The sequence below is a fragment of the Olea europaea genome, chromosome 10, assembly GCF_002742605.1.
Source record: "Olea europaea var. sylvestris chromosome 10, O_europaea_v1, whole genome shotgun sequence".
In the NCBI taxonomy this organism is placed as follows: domain Eukaryota; kingdom Viridiplantae; phylum Streptophyta; class Magnoliopsida; order Lamiales; family Oleaceae; genus Olea; species Olea europaea.
Window position 1 is genome coordinate 4,054,607 of NC_036246.1, and position 15,763 is coordinate 4,070,369.

Sequence of the window (15,763 nt, forward strand, 5' to 3'; positions counted from 1 at the left end):
TAGGGGCCCTTTTTTTTCCTTAAAAAATTTTTTTTTTTTTTTGGGGCGAGCCACGAGCCCCGTTCTGGTCTGAAATAATTTTTTTTTTTGGACGAGCTACGAGCTCGGGCTCGTGGCTGCTCGGCCAGCGGCTCGTCAATCAATTCATAGGTTCGGCTCGTTGCTTAGGCTCGTTTTTTACGAGCCCGAGCGGCTCGTGGCTCGTTTTAGGCGAGCCGAGCCCACGAGCCCGCAAACTACTCGGGCCCATTGCCACCACTAGTTTAGGGTGTAGATGGTAGAGGTAACAATGGATGATGTGTAGGTGGTATGGTGGAGTACGAATTTGAGGATTGTGTAGATGGTGTTGCTTGTGGGGAGTGGTGGTAGTGTTGGTGGGAATGAGTGGTGGGTATTACTGATAACGATGGTTGAATTTTATTTTTATCGACGAGGTGGTAGTTGGGCTGATAGCAGTTTTGGTGACCACGTGATTTGGGGTAGGTTGTAAAGGTTTAGCATAATGTTATTTAGCTCAAGTGATGTTAGAGCACCAGTGTAATTGTCGTAATGTGATAGGCTTAATTGAATACGGAATTATGTTTATTTTCCATTATTTACTCATTAAAATGAAAAATATGATCATTATCCATCATATCAAGCCATCATGTTTGAAAATCTATCTCTTGTGTGGGGCCCGTAACAACTACAAGTTTCATTCTCATTCTTATATTAATGTGGCTCAAATGGGGTCTTAATTGTGTCTCTCATTTAATACCAATTAAGTATCATCTAGATTGATGTTATAACATTAGTAGTGCTAAATAATATTATTAAATGGCTTATGGCTGGGTGGTATGGTGAAGATAAATATTTTATTTCTCTTATTATTTAGCCCCTATTTGATTCCCATTACGTAGAAAAATTAATGGGAGGAATAGTATTTTTTTGAAAAATGAGTAGTTGAAAAAGAATGAAAAGTTTTTGATTTACGTGTAATATTATTTTATGGAAGATTCGTGGTTGAAAATAGGAGAGAAAAATAAAATATATTAAAATTTAATGTAATGGGGCTCAAACAGGGGCTTATTTTTTGTTAGAATTATTAAATTTTTATTAGTTAATTAAATGTAAAAGACCAATTTACCTTGCATTAAATTGGTAAAATTAAAGTAACACGTTTGACTTTTGATTAACTAACAGGTTTTTGGATTTAAACCGTTAATGATTCTTATTGTGCACATATATTAAAAAGTTTAGGATGTAGGTGCTAAGACTAAAAGTTTTGGGATCTAACTACACATTTTTTAAAGGTTTGATACCTCTACTATAAATTTTCCTAAGTTATACTTAGTCCATCTCTAATACCAATAAAAACTGAAATCACGTAGATGTTGTGTGGAGGCAGAGTTATGATGTGCTCTGCACCACTTTGGAGGGCCCGTTGTAAAAGGATCACAAGGAGTAGAACTGCATTCTGAATGTCTAGCCCAAGTCCTTATAAATTGTGACTCCATCCGATTTACCTAGCTGGCGAACCAAGGGATAAGACCACCACTCTTGAGAATTAGTGGGACGAAACTTGGACACTTGATTTATCAAAAAAAAAAAAAAAAGTGAGATCACGTATATAGACAAAAACATTAATAGATGGTGAACCTTGTTAAATATTTACACAACATTTTAATATGTATTAAAATTAAATTAAACGAAAAAAGTTAGAGTGAGAAAAACAATCAAAATCATGGAATAAATAACTTATTTTTGGTGTAGGCTTTTTTTTTTCCTACCTTTATTTTCGTGTAGCAATATTTATATATTATTGAATTTGTAATTCTAAAACTAAGTGATCAGTTTTACATCTATGTTACTAAATCTACTTTCTTTTTGTGTAATTTGTTATTTGTATAGATAATTGTCAATAAAAGTTTATTTTTCTCTTTTCTTTTCTCAACTTTGTCTGTCATAATTTGTATCCATGAGACTAAAATTTCAATATATATGTTCTTTATGTAACAATGTATAAATTAAAACCCATATATATTTTGTACAAGATTCATATAAATATTTTCAACAAGTTCTAACCACTGGTTTCTCTTTAATAGTACAATGCGATTTAAGTAATACTTGGTAGAGGTCATCTTAACTGGATACTGCAATCTGAGTCAATTATAGATAATGATTGATAATGAAGAATGATGCTTACTTTAAAAGACAAATCTTGACTTACAAAGTCTTTAGCACAAAAAATTCTTAAGATCACCCCTCCCGGGCCCCTCTCATTTCAAATTATGAATCTATAAATTGAACTTTCGTAGCATGATAATTAGTCTAGAAATTCTAGTTAAACCATGCTAAAATACTCCAATTTTGCATTTTTCTAAAAAAATTTGCTTGAACCCCCTGTTTCTGCTTCTTTTGCTGAAGCTAATGCTCTACTAAAATTGAAAGCCAGATTTATAAATCACAACAACTCGATACTGAAATCACGGAATCTTGAAATCAAGAATTCCACAAATTTTTCAACCATCCAAAAGAAAGTTCCAATCTATGCAATTAGTTTGGAGTTTCTTGCATTGATGGAAGTGTTAATAGGCTGAACCTAAAAAATGCAAGCATTCATGCCTTCTTCTACAATTTCTCATTTCTTATCTTTCCCAAATCTTGCTTACGTAGATCTCTCTGTCAACCATCTCTTTGGCATCATTCCATCTCAAATTGGTAAAGTCTCCAAACTTGTCTATCCTGATTTATCAACCAATAAGTTCACAGGAACCGTCCAAACTCAAATATCTTAATTTACCAACCAATCACTTTATAGGTCAAATTCCAGCCTCATCGAGTGGATTAACCAATTTAAGAACTTTGTATCTCCATACTAATCAACTTTCTGGTCTATTTCTCTAGAGTTGAGGAATTTGACATCACTCTAGTACCTATCATTGAGGACGAATCTTGTCATGGGAAAAATTCCAGCTTTCTTGAGTGGATTAACTTGTTTAAGAACTATGTATCTCCATACTATTCAACTTTTTGGCCCATTCCTCCTGAGTTGGGAAAGTTGACATCACTCCAGCCCCTATCATTGTGTGTGAATCATCTCAAGGATCAAATTCCAACTTCGTTGAGTGGATTAGCTAGTTTAAGAACTCCGTATCTCCATACTAATCAACTTTCTGGTCCTATTCCTCCTAAGTTGGGATTGTTGACATCACTCAAATACCTATCATTGAGCACGAATCACGTCACTAGTCAAATTCCAGCCCCCTTGAGTGGATTAACTAGTTTAAGAACTCTATATCTACATCCTAATAAACTTTTTGGTCCCATTCTTCCCAAGTCAGGAAATTTGACATCACTCGAGGACCTAGAAGTAGACACAAATAATCTCAAAGGTGAAATTCAAGCTTCGTTGAGTGGATTGAAAAGTTAAAGTCCTTTATATCTCCATTCTAATCAATTTTTTGGTCCAATACCTCCTGAGTTGGGAAAGTTAATTTCACTCCTGGACCTATCATTGAGCGGAAACCATCTCACGGGTCAAATTCCCACTTCTTTGAGTGGGTTTACTAGTTTAAGAACTTTGAATGTCCACATCAATCAACTCTCTGGTCCCATTCCTCCTGAGTTGGGAAGTTGACATCACTCTAGGACCTAGGACTTGCCACAAACAATCTCACCGATCAAATTCTATCTTCGTTGAGTGGATTAACTAGTTTAAGAACCTTGTATCCATACGAATCAACTTTTTGGTCTCATTCCTTCTGAGTTGGGAAATTAGACGTCACTCCAGGACCTAATTGAGCACAAATAATCTCACGGGTCAAATTCAAGTTTCTTTGAGTGGATTAACTAGTTTAAGAACTTTGTATCTCCATACTAATCAACTTTATGGTCCCATTCCTTCGAGTTAGGGAAGTTGACATTACTCCAAGACCTAGAATTGAACACGAATCATCTCACTGGTAATAGTCCAGCTTCGTTTAGTGGATTAACTAGTTTAAGAACTTTGTGTCTTTATATTAATTAAATTTCTGGTCCCATTACTCCTGAGTTAGGAATGCCGATATCACTCCAGGACCTAGAATTGGGCACAAATAATCTCACAAGTGAAATTCCAGCTTGATTGAGTGGATTGACTAGTTTAAGAACTACGTATCTCCATACTAATCAACTTTTTGTTCCCATATCTCCTGAGTTGGGGAAGCTGACTTCACTCCAGGACCTATCATTGAGCGTGAATCATTTCTCGGGTCAAATTCCAACTTCATTGCGTGGATTAACTAGTTTAAGTATTATGCATCTCCATGCTAATAAACTTTCTGGTCCCATTCCTCCCAAGTTTGGAAAGTTAACGTCACTCGAGGATCTAGAATTGGGCACAAATAATCTCACAAGTGAAATTCCAGCTTCGTTAAGTGGATTAACTAGTTTAAGAACTCTACATGGACAAATCAACTTTCCGATCCCATTCTAGCTGAACTAGGGAAATTGAAGAACCTGTCAATGTGGAAATGTTTTCTAATCATTTTTTTGGGTGATTTTCCAGGGTGATGCGGTGGAAGAGTGCTAAAAAGATTTATTGTGAGCTTCAATTGACTTTCAGGTTCAATCCCCCGAAGCTTGAGAAAATGCTTCAGTTTAGTTACACTCCGATTTGATCACAACCAACTTTTTCTGGAGATATTTCTAATTAATTTGATGTGTACCCAAATTTGACGTTCATGGACCTAAGTAACAATAATTTCTATGGTGAACTATCGAACATCTGGGGTGGTAACAAACAACTACAAGCTCTGAAAATTGAAAAGAACAACCTTACAGGGAACATTCCTCCAGAATTTGGAAGTATAAGTCAACTGCAAGTACTCGATCTTTCTTAAAACCAATTGCGTAGGGAAATCTTGAAGGAAATTGGAAAGTTAACTTTCCTTCTAAATCTATATTTAGAGGATAACAAACATTCTGGATGTATACCTGAAGAATGGGGATTGCTTTCATATCTAGAAATCCTTGACCTTTCTAGAAATGGACTGAAATGTCAGATACCTGGAAATTTAGCGAACTTTGAGCAGTTGTATTACTTGAATTTGAGCTTCAACAATTTAAGCTAGAGAATCTGTCATTAGCTTGGTAAGTTAATCCATCTTTCTGAGTTGGATATGAGTAATAATTTACTCACTAGAGAAATATCATCCGAATTAAGATTTTTGGCAAGCTTGGAAATGTTAAACCTCTCCCACAATCACTCTTTTGGAATCATTCCTAAGAGTTTTGAAGAAATACCTGGCTCGAAGGACATTGATATATCATACAATGAGTTGGAGGGTCCAGTTCTTTGTGGCAAAGCTTTCATGATGTCTCTATAGAGCAATTACAAGGGAACAAAGGATTGTGTCGCAATATTGCAAGATTAAAACCATGTAAAAGCCCTTTCTAGAGTTAAAAACAAGAAGATATCGAATGACCACAAGCTCATTTTGATAATCGCAACTCCTCTTCTTTGTGCTTCTTTTCTTCTATTCGCACTCATTGGGATCTTCATCCTGTATAAACGCAGAAAGATGAATCTAAAGAAAGTAGATGATGATTTGCTCACCATATTCAATGAAAAACTCACGTATAAAGACATCTTAGAAGCCACAAATGAATTGGATCCAGCTTTCTGTATTCGAGAAGGAGGATGCTGAGTGGTTTGCAAAGCACAACTTTCATCAGAAAGACAATATAAGGGAAAAGACTTCATTCCTCATCTGAAATGGTTACAATAGCAGTTTCATCATCTAAAATGGCGAATTTTGAAGCTTTCCTAAATGAAATAAAAGCATTGACGGAAATTAGGCACTGGGACATTGTGAAACTTTACGATTTTTGCTCCAATGGTCAAAACTCACTTTTGGTTTATGAATACCTTGACAAAGGTAGTTTGGCCAAAACTTTAAGCACAAATGAAGAAACTAAGAAATTGGATTGGCCTAAAAGGATTAATATCGTGAATGGCATGTCTCATGCTTTGTCTTACATGCATCCTAATTGTTCACCTCCAATTGTTCATCGAGATATATCCAGCAAAAACATTTTGCTTGATTCAAAATGTGAGGCTCATGTTTCAAATTTTGGCACTGCTAAGTTTCTGAAATGCTATTCATCGAATTTCAGCTCTCTTACTGGCACATATGGTTATATTGCTCCAGGTAATATTTCTTTTATTTAAATTTCATCCGAGGAATATAGATACATGATTATGATTGTATGCATTCCCTATTTTTTGGGCAGAGCTTGTGTACACAACAAAGGTGACCGAAAAGTGTGATGTGTATAGCTTAGGAGTGTTAGCATTGGAAGTGATCAAAGGAAAGCAACTTGGCGAATACATTCAATACGTAACAACTCCATCGAACAGAGATTTACAGATGGAAGATTTGTTGGATCCACTCATTCTTTATCCCACTCAAGAAGAAGGGGTGATTTTGATGTCCATTGTTAAACTTGCAATTGAATGCCTGCACTCCAATCCACAACATCAGCCAACTATGCACATTGTTTCTTATCTGCTAGTGCACCGACCACCTTCTCATGAGTGATGTCTGGGTAAGTAAAGAAATGAATTGTTTTTATGTATTTTGTACATTTCATGCATTACTGCTAGTTTGATTTTTCTAGACAAAGAAGTTTTCTTCTTGTTTTAACTTAGGTTTGCTATGCATTGTTGTTTTGCAAGATTGGCTTGCAAGTTCATATGAAATTGTTAAATTTATTCTTTTAACTCAAGTATATCTACTACTCTTTGTAATTTGACATTGTAGCTTCTGATAAAATCCGATAATAACGTGACAACTTAGAAGAGTAGGAAAAATACGATAGTTTATACTAATATTTTCTTTATATTATAACTAACACAAATTAAATTAAAATAGTAACTAAATAAATATATTGAATTTATAAAGCTTTCTCAAAACTTTTGTTTTAACACGAATATCCTAATAGTGGGTGGCGTTGACATAGGGGAAAATTGAGGCTAGGACCCGTCGCTTATCTTTTTTTTCTTTTTTTTATGTCCTTAAACTTATATTGTAATTAAAAATCCGTACCCTGCCTAGATTCTTGTTTTTTCATTTTTCAGTTTCTAAATTTAATTTATATTTGAAAACACATCCCTGTGTCAACTCATATTTTTAATTTCCTTCTGTTTTTAAGTTACATCATAGTAAAATAAATAAAATAGGTAGAAAATAATAAATTAGTGAAATGAGAACATTGGAACGGAAAATGAAGATATTTTAATCCATATTGCATCTTTCGAAAGTCCCTAGTGAAACATGCCACCCAACACTGAGCCATTCCTAACAATGCACTCTTAGAGCAAGCTGCATGACAAGAACAAGTGCCATAAATTAGGTTTTCGACAAGTTTAGAGACATCATCTGTGTTCAAAAATTACAAAAACCTTTCTTATTTCAAGTTTGAATAATTGATATCTCACATGAAATCCCATTGTTTTCAATAAGCTCCAGTTTGGCACCCATTACGTAGAAATATTAATGGGTGGAATAGTATTATTTTTTTGAAAAATGAGTGGTTGAAAAAGAAGGAAATTTTTTTGATTTACGTGTAATATTATTTTATGGAAGATTGTGTGGTTGAAAATAGGAGAGAGAAAAATGAAATGAAATGTAATGAAAATTAATGGGGCTCAAACGGAGGCTAAATAAACAAACCTCCCATAATTTGAGCTTGATTAACACGTACCTACCCCTATAAAGTTTATTAGATTATCGAATAACACAACCCTCCCTTACTTAAAATATTATTAAAATTAAAGTTTGAATTCATTGGATTCTTGAAGGTAAACTAACTCAGAGCTTTTGCATTTGCAGCGATTTTCGGTTTCTCATACTATCCCCTATAACTATGTCAATGTGCTGCGTTTATGTGTGTATATTTAATGGGGTTTTGAAATAATAAAATATTGTTCAGATACTAATTCTCTATTTACATAGATTTGACCTACCTTCTGTAATAGCGAGATATCGAGCTTTCTTCTATCTATTCGTATAGAGGCTATTATTTTAGCAATAGTGCCTCTACCCATGGTGAATTAAAATTATGGGGATATAATAGAATTTCGTAAGACTCAAAAATACAATAAGGTGCTCAAAAATGGCCGAAATAGTCAAATAGGAGGATCATTATGATGTATACAAGAAAATATAGCTTTCCCGACCAACCAAATTCTAGTCGGTGAAAACTCTCTTATAACGACCAATAGAAATACTTGGTTGGCAAAACCCAATAAAATTAGTAAATAATAATAGTCTTTTGCTGACCAAATTTTTTCCCACTAACGTATAATTAGTCGGTAAAATAGTATTTACTTACCAAAATAGGTACTGGTAGGCGAAAATAATACATACTTGCCGACTAAAATTAAAAATAGTCAGCCAAAATAACATTTACTTTTTAGCGAGTCATGGCACCACAATATTTATTGACTAAATAAATGTAATCGATAAATATCTTGTATTGGGCTAAAAATTAATTGGATTTACCCAAACTATATAGGTCAAAAATTAACCTGTCTTCTCCATTCCAATTTCTTTAAGCTGCCCTTTCCATTTCTCTCAGTGCCTTGAAGTTGTCTGGTGCATTTCTATCCTTTTTCAAGTGTAGCCTGTCGTTTTCTCTCCATTTCCAAATGCTGTCCTTCTTTCTCCATTTTCAATCTTAAAGTAAGTTTTCAGTTTTTCCATTTTCTTCTTTTTGTGCTTTCATTTTCTTTACCCTACACTCACATCTGGATTTTTTGAAATTTTGTGTTATATGTTTGGTTTACTTGGTAGAAAAAGGAGAGGTTTGATTTATTATTATTATTATTATTTTTTTATATTGTAGGGTTTTCAATTTTCTCAAAAAAAAAAAAATTTCAATTTTATTACTGCATATATTTTAACGTCCTTCTCCTAATCCCCGACTTTTCCCTCACCGTATAGATTTTTGATTTTTCACTTTCCGTATTCATTTTGTATTTCATGAAACTTATTTGTGCTAATTTTTGCTTCAGGTGGTATTGGTGCTTCTTATCTTAGAAATCAATATTTTGGTGTAAGTTTCTTTGTATGGCTTTTTTATCAGTTTGGTTAATTTGTATTATCTTTTTCTTTTTGAGTTCTCTATGGGCACTGCTTATCATTGGTTTAAAATCCTTTTTGAGATTCCTTTCTGTGCTTTTCTTTATCGTGGATGCTCTACCAAAATCATGAGACACAAACTCAATTTGAGCACATTGTAGCCATGAATAAAAAAAATCCTACATATAGGTTTTTATATGTTAATAGCTACTTGTCAACATTTCAAGTGGGAGTGACAAGTAATGTTTTAGTGACTTAAGGTTAGGATGATTTTCAAGACTGCAAATTGCATTATATTGAGGATCTGTTGTAGATGCACTGGTTTTAATCGGAGTGGAGGGAGGAAGACTAATTTAGGTGTGGGATAGGAAACATGTCTTAATTGTGGGCTTGTTGTTACTGCTTCATGTAACGAATGGAAATAATTTTGTACTATATTTTGATTTTTTTTAGATGTAAGAATGGATTCTAGTACTTTTTGTAGAAGCATATAAGCTATTGTTTACTTGGTCATTCCTCCAATACATAGGTGATTCTTTGAAAAACAATAGAATCACATCCAGACTTACATAAAATGTTTTCATCTCTGAGCCCTATCGCATAAGAAAAACAAAAGAATCACATTTGATAAGAAATAATAACCCTTCAATTAATTTCCATGTTCATCTAAGAAATAATGAAGGCTTATTCAAAAACTTACCGCAATGTCTTCTTATCTTTTTATCCAAATTTACTGAAAATCTTTTTATTTATTATTCTTCCCATTGTCAATTTTTGTAACATGATATTAAAACAATATATTCTAGAGGCTTATGCAATCTCTGTTACACTGCCAATAACATATGATTCAAAAATTGAGTACATGCATCTTATGAATGACGCTGTCATCATTCCCTTGGTTCAGCTTTTTTCGCTCTTTGTGCCTCAGGCTCGGTACTAGAATAAAAAAAAAAGACTAGCCGAACAACGACCATATGTTGTAGACTAGAAATGTAGTTGCTGATTTTGACACAACCTTTTACAGACTAGAAATGTAGTGGCAAGTAGTTTCTGAATAGTAATTTTTTCAGCAACAATATATTTGTTTGACACAAATGCATGATTGGTACAATGTGCTCAAATCTAATTTTATGCGTATTGAATTTTTCTTTACCGTCAACAACATAGGTTATTCCAACGCCAACAAAGAGGAAGCCACCACTACAAAGACCTCTGAATGGCCCTATCACACAGGCGATCACTCAAGCTAGCACTAGCCTTCACCTATCATCCAGTCTGCACCAGCCACTTTGCCAACAAAGACATGCAGTTCTATAGTTGTTATTTAATTCGTACTTCAACTTTTTTTGTTATTGAACTATATTGTTTTAACACTTGCAACATCCCAATCGAGCGTAAGTGATGTGGTCGTACTCATGGCTTAGGCACATCCCAGATAGTCAAGGTCACTCATAGGAAGCTGGAAATCATGTATGAAGACAGCGATGGACGACCAACTGGTCCTAATGCTAGTCGATTAGTATCTGAAACAAGATCTAGTGTGAGAATATTTGTACCTCTCCAAAAGATCTTTTGGAGAGATGTGACTCAATTTGAAAAATCCCCTGTTTATGACAAAGTGGAGGTAACACTGTTGTTTTAACTTGTTTTGCTTCTTGTCCTAGTAGAACTTTTATACATCTTTTTCTTTCTTTAAACAGTCATTGCTGAAGGAACAAAGCTAATAACAAATTAGTATACCAGGTATCAAAACGAAAGGTTCTCTAAACGATTAGAAGTCAATATCTTAATTTAAAATATTGGATGTTTGCAAATGGTCATTGACATGTATGCATATCTTGAATGATTTGAATTGCTGGCATTTTGATTTTGGTTGCTTGAGTAGCAACTTCATATTCCAATATATTTGTGTGAATTTTCTGCTCTTCATTGTATTTTACTGATGTTATGTTGCTATATATAGGCTATTTTTGATGTATAAAATGATAAATATGCAACTCTCAAAGAATTCATGGAGAAATCAATGGCCAACTTCCTTTAAGGAGTTTCAATATGAGCTGTACACACATTACAAGAAGTTTCCAGACCAACCAATGGCTCATAGAAAAGCTAATAAGCCTAAAGAAATCCGACATTAGGATGATTGGGATTATTTGTGTGACTATTGGGAAAGTGAGCGGTTTTAGGTTCATTTATATATAGTGTGACTTCCATTTATGTTCATTGGTTAACTTATTTAGTTCATTGACTATTTTTGTTCTGTTAATTGGACATTACAGAAAAGATCCAAGGTAGCAGTTGATAATGGATCCTGACAAGAATTTACCCATTTTTTCTGGTTCTAGATCATTTATTCAATGTCCGGCTATGGGGGTAAGTAAGAAACAATTTCAATTCAGTTCAATTTTATTCTTATAACTTCTAATAGGATAATGGAATTGGACAACCAAACAGAATTCAGCTATGGAAGAACACACATTACAAGGATAAAAAAGGCTGGATCCATCTTGTGCCCGAGGAGCAATATGTAATAAACAAATACTATAAGTGTTAAAGTTTATTATTACTTATTGGAAAAAATATTTTACCACCTAATTTGTGTTAATACTTTTATTGTCATCTAGTAGACATACAAACAACACAACAGGCACTTCAAAGGAGTATAACTCACTACTAATGACATTGCGACTCACGTCCTTAGAACTACTTCTTGCTACTATAGGGGTTTGGGCAAGGGTCCAAAGATTCCACATGCTATATCTCGTGCAGACATGACTCAACGAGAGAATGCCAAGCTTTGCCAAGTCGTGTGTAATTTGAAGAACCAAAATAATCGTATTATCGCCTTGTTAAAAGAGATTATGCCAGGTGCCACCGCTAGAATAGGCAGCCCTAGAGTTCCTACTACTCCTTATTTGCCATCGTCACCTGATCACGAGTCATATGATGATCATTGATTTAAAGCTCTTTTATTCCATTTACATGGTTTCATGTTTTGATGGTTAATACTCCATTATTACATATGTTATTATTTTGGATTAAGCTAGTCTTCTCTTACTTTGGAATCTGACTAGGCTTTTTATTTTGAAATCCATTATAGTTTGGGCATGTAACTTAGTTACTTATTCTGAAATTGGAATTGACTGGTATAGATATGATATAGTATTTTTCTTTGTAATTGTTTTGCTATAGGTTTTTTATTGTGATTATTGTTTTGCGATTTCTGATATTTCTTGAATTTGAACTTTTATTGGTACATTGTGTTCGAGTTGGTTTTTTTTTATAACTTTGATTGTCGGATAGGGCTGTAAAAAAAATAAAAATAAATCACAATTATCAAGGAAACCGTATTTGGGAAAACCAGTTCCCAACCAACTTCACTTGATCTCTTGGTTGGTAAATGTCACTTGATTGTTTGGTCAACAAATGTATGTTATTCCCGACCAATTGCTATGGTCAGTCTATGTTTACTACCACTAGTCATGACTTGTTTATTTCTAACTACTTTAGACATTTGCCGACCAAAATCATGGTCAAGAAAAAGGTTTATAATTACCAACCAACAATTTTTCTAATCATTAAAAATCTCTCTTTCTTGACTAAATTATATTTTGGTAAGTAAAAACTTTCCAGTCAGTAGTTTGATTTACCGACTAATATTGGGCTTTCTATAACCAATCTCTTGGTCGGTAAAACTCATATTTCTTGTAGTGCCTATAGCTCAGTTTCCTTCCTCAATGAATGTCATTTTCTTCAAAACTCTCTATTTTCGGCTCTTGCTGTTAGCTCGAGTTCTCTATATTGAGTCTCGTACTGTTCACATGTTCATTGATTATAAATTCAAAAGAATATTGTGAATTACATTCATTGTCACTTAGTTCCATTGTATTTATAATTTGATTGGCTATTAGTGTAGCAAAATCAAATTGTAGATGGCTTCCTTTACCAAATTCACGTACTTTGTTGAAACCCAATGACTAAGATAAGAAAATTGAATTCACGTGAAAACGCCAATCATTCGTTTTAATATAAATCACTATTCTTAATTATGGATTTATTTTATGTCAAGTTAGACGGATTTGTACATTCGAATATGGTACATTCGAGGTGGACCCTTTGTTGTGCAAATTTAGAATGTGTGTTGTAAATGACCTTAATTGGGTGTAGAACCTTTGGTTGACAAACATGCGGTCCACAGTCTTCAGTAAGTGATTAGGTCATGTGGATAAGAATGCAACATATATCATTCATTGATGATAATGTTTTAGTCGACTAGATTCAATTTGAATCAAGCATCCAAATATTTTATGTTAAATAAATAAAGTCAACATAAGAAACCACACTCTCAAAATAATATGAATAATATACTAGTAGGGTCAATATAGAGGATTATAATGTCTCTAAAGCAATACTTCATTTTTACCATGGGTAATTTATGTTGAAACAACATTTTTCTTTTGTTAAGACCTTAATCTTTTATTACTGGCGCACATAGGTCCCTACATTATTTCATCGCAATCTTATTCTTAATCTTTCATTAATTAGCACATTTTGTCTTTGAAAATTGTTTATATATAGTATTCTAATAGTTTGCTTTTATTTTTTTATCTATTGTTTTTTTCTCTTATTTAAAATTATGAGAGGCAAATAAAATATTTTTACACTTTAACGGATTTTTTGAGCAGAATATGTTATGAGGACAAAATGTGCTAATTAATTAAAGGTTAATATTAAAATGTGATGCAAAAAGTTTAGGACTTAAGTATGATAATAAGCAAAGAATAATTTTTAATACAATTAAGTGGTGCAATGGCATGACAATATAACTACCTTAACAAGAAAAATGGAATGGACTTCCTTAAAAAGAAAAAAGGAGAAATGAAAAGAAAAATAACAGTCAATAAAGAGTACGTTGGTCAATAATGCTATGCTATAATCCATCCTCACCACAACTTCCCTGAGCAACCCACCACATTCCCGCTTCCCTTTTGCTAGATTAAATCACATTATTGCAGTATTGCTTACTGGAAAATGGATTTTTTTTTTGAGTGTGATTCATTTATATTCTTTGGAAGATCAAAGTAGATTTGTGTTTTCCTCTGCGAAAACATATATTTACTAATCAAAATGATGCTCGTGCGAATGATAAATTGAAGATCAATTTATACTCATTGGAAGTGGTTGTTAGACTGAAAACAAAATTATATTTTGTCTCTTATAGGAAAAATGAGAAGGCAATTGAAATCATGTTCAAATGTGACATGCGTACGCGAATGACAAACTGAAATTTGCTCTCAGTAGGATCCATGTTTTCTATTATTTTTATTTATTTTCAACTACACTTCCATAGTTTTTCGCTCCTAATACTTCTGTGGTTTGTTGCTTATGTTAACACAGGTTTATTTGTTAGATTAATGATAAATTAATGGTATAAAAAGTCACTCATTACATACTTTAAGAGTGGTCATTTTCATTGGTTCCATACACAAATTTCTTTATTCCAAAATATATTCCTTATTTGTTTCATGTGTCCATATCCAAGTCTTGATGATAATGTTCAAATAAAATTAGTACTGGTTTGTCAATTGTATTGGAAGTCAACAAAACCTCAAGCACTTATAGTGAGATGGTTAATCATTTTAAGGATATAAATTGTGTTTTCACTGGCATTAATTGGCTATTTTGTTATGCTATTTAGTTGTGATTTTTTTTCAATTTCGATTTTTGTTTGTTATTTCTGTTATATATTATATTCTATTATAATTTTACTGAAAATCTTAAAATGATGCGAAAATTAAAAAAAAATCGATTTTATTTTGTTTGCTTTGGGAAATTGATAGTTGTTTGGTGTTTCAAGAATGGTTACCAGATTAACCAATATGGATATGGGTACTGAAAAAACAAACCGTTGACTCAATTGTCAAGTCACATTGTGATTTTGACTGTAGTTCAGCTGCCAAGTTATGCTATGACCTAGTCAATTGCTCGGAACAGTTGGCTTAGTTTAACGGTTCCTGTTATACATAGGAGAAATCAAAGAAATTCAATGAGTTGAATTTCAAAAAATGACAACAGAGGATGCTATTTTATCTCACCTCCTTGAATCTCGTAAGATTCTTGATCGAGAATGCTCTGAAATTCAAAGAGTGTAAGAGAGATATACAAGCTATCAGCACAGTTGGTGTTCATCCAAGCCCAGATCCAAGTGGTCCATAATTTTTTTTATTTTTATTTTTTTGATTGAGCCCATTTCATTTCAGTTGCCAGCCCATGTCCTTCCAATACCAGCCCGTGTCCAGTTGCCAGAAAAAAGAATGAAACCTGAGTCTTGACCCAAATCCATACTTTTAGCCCAAACAAAATTTTAATTTCAATACGATTACCATATAAAACAAACCCATTACCCAAACATAAATGATAAAACCACTTCCATTAACCCATTGGCTTCCTCAATCCTCCCAAAACCCACGCTTCATTCTTCTTCCTCTTCAGTCTGTTAGGCTGTCTCGGTCCATAGATGATAGAAGCCAAATAGCCAGGGGTCCACAGCCAATGCCCAGCTGTATGTATTTTCACTTTTGCCATTTTTAAGTTTAGTTTCTTGCATTTTGTAGCTTAGACCATTACATATATATATTTTAGTACTTAATATCATA

At 33.4% G+C, this 15,763-nt stretch overlaps 1 protein-coding gene across 1 annotated transcript; it reads left to right on the plus strand.

Moving 5' to 3' along the window:
- The first annotated feature begins 5,767 nt into the window (after window positions 1-5,767).
- On the plus strand, window positions 5,768-6,193 carry LOC111400179 (MDIS1-interacting receptor like kinase 2-like). The gene has a single exon (XM_023027606.1). The coding sequence runs from the start codon at window positions 5,768-5,770 to the stop codon at window positions 6,191-6,193; it is 426 nt and encodes a 141-aa protein (XP_022883374.1).
- The last annotated feature ends 9,570 nt before the right edge of the window (window positions 6,194-15,763 follow it).

What these genes read in the sequence shown, in the direction of transcription:
- LOC111400179 (XM_023027606.1), top strand. Translation starts at nt 5,768, where the DNA reads ATGGCGAATTTTGAAGCTTTCCTAAATGAAATAAAAGCATTGACGGAA.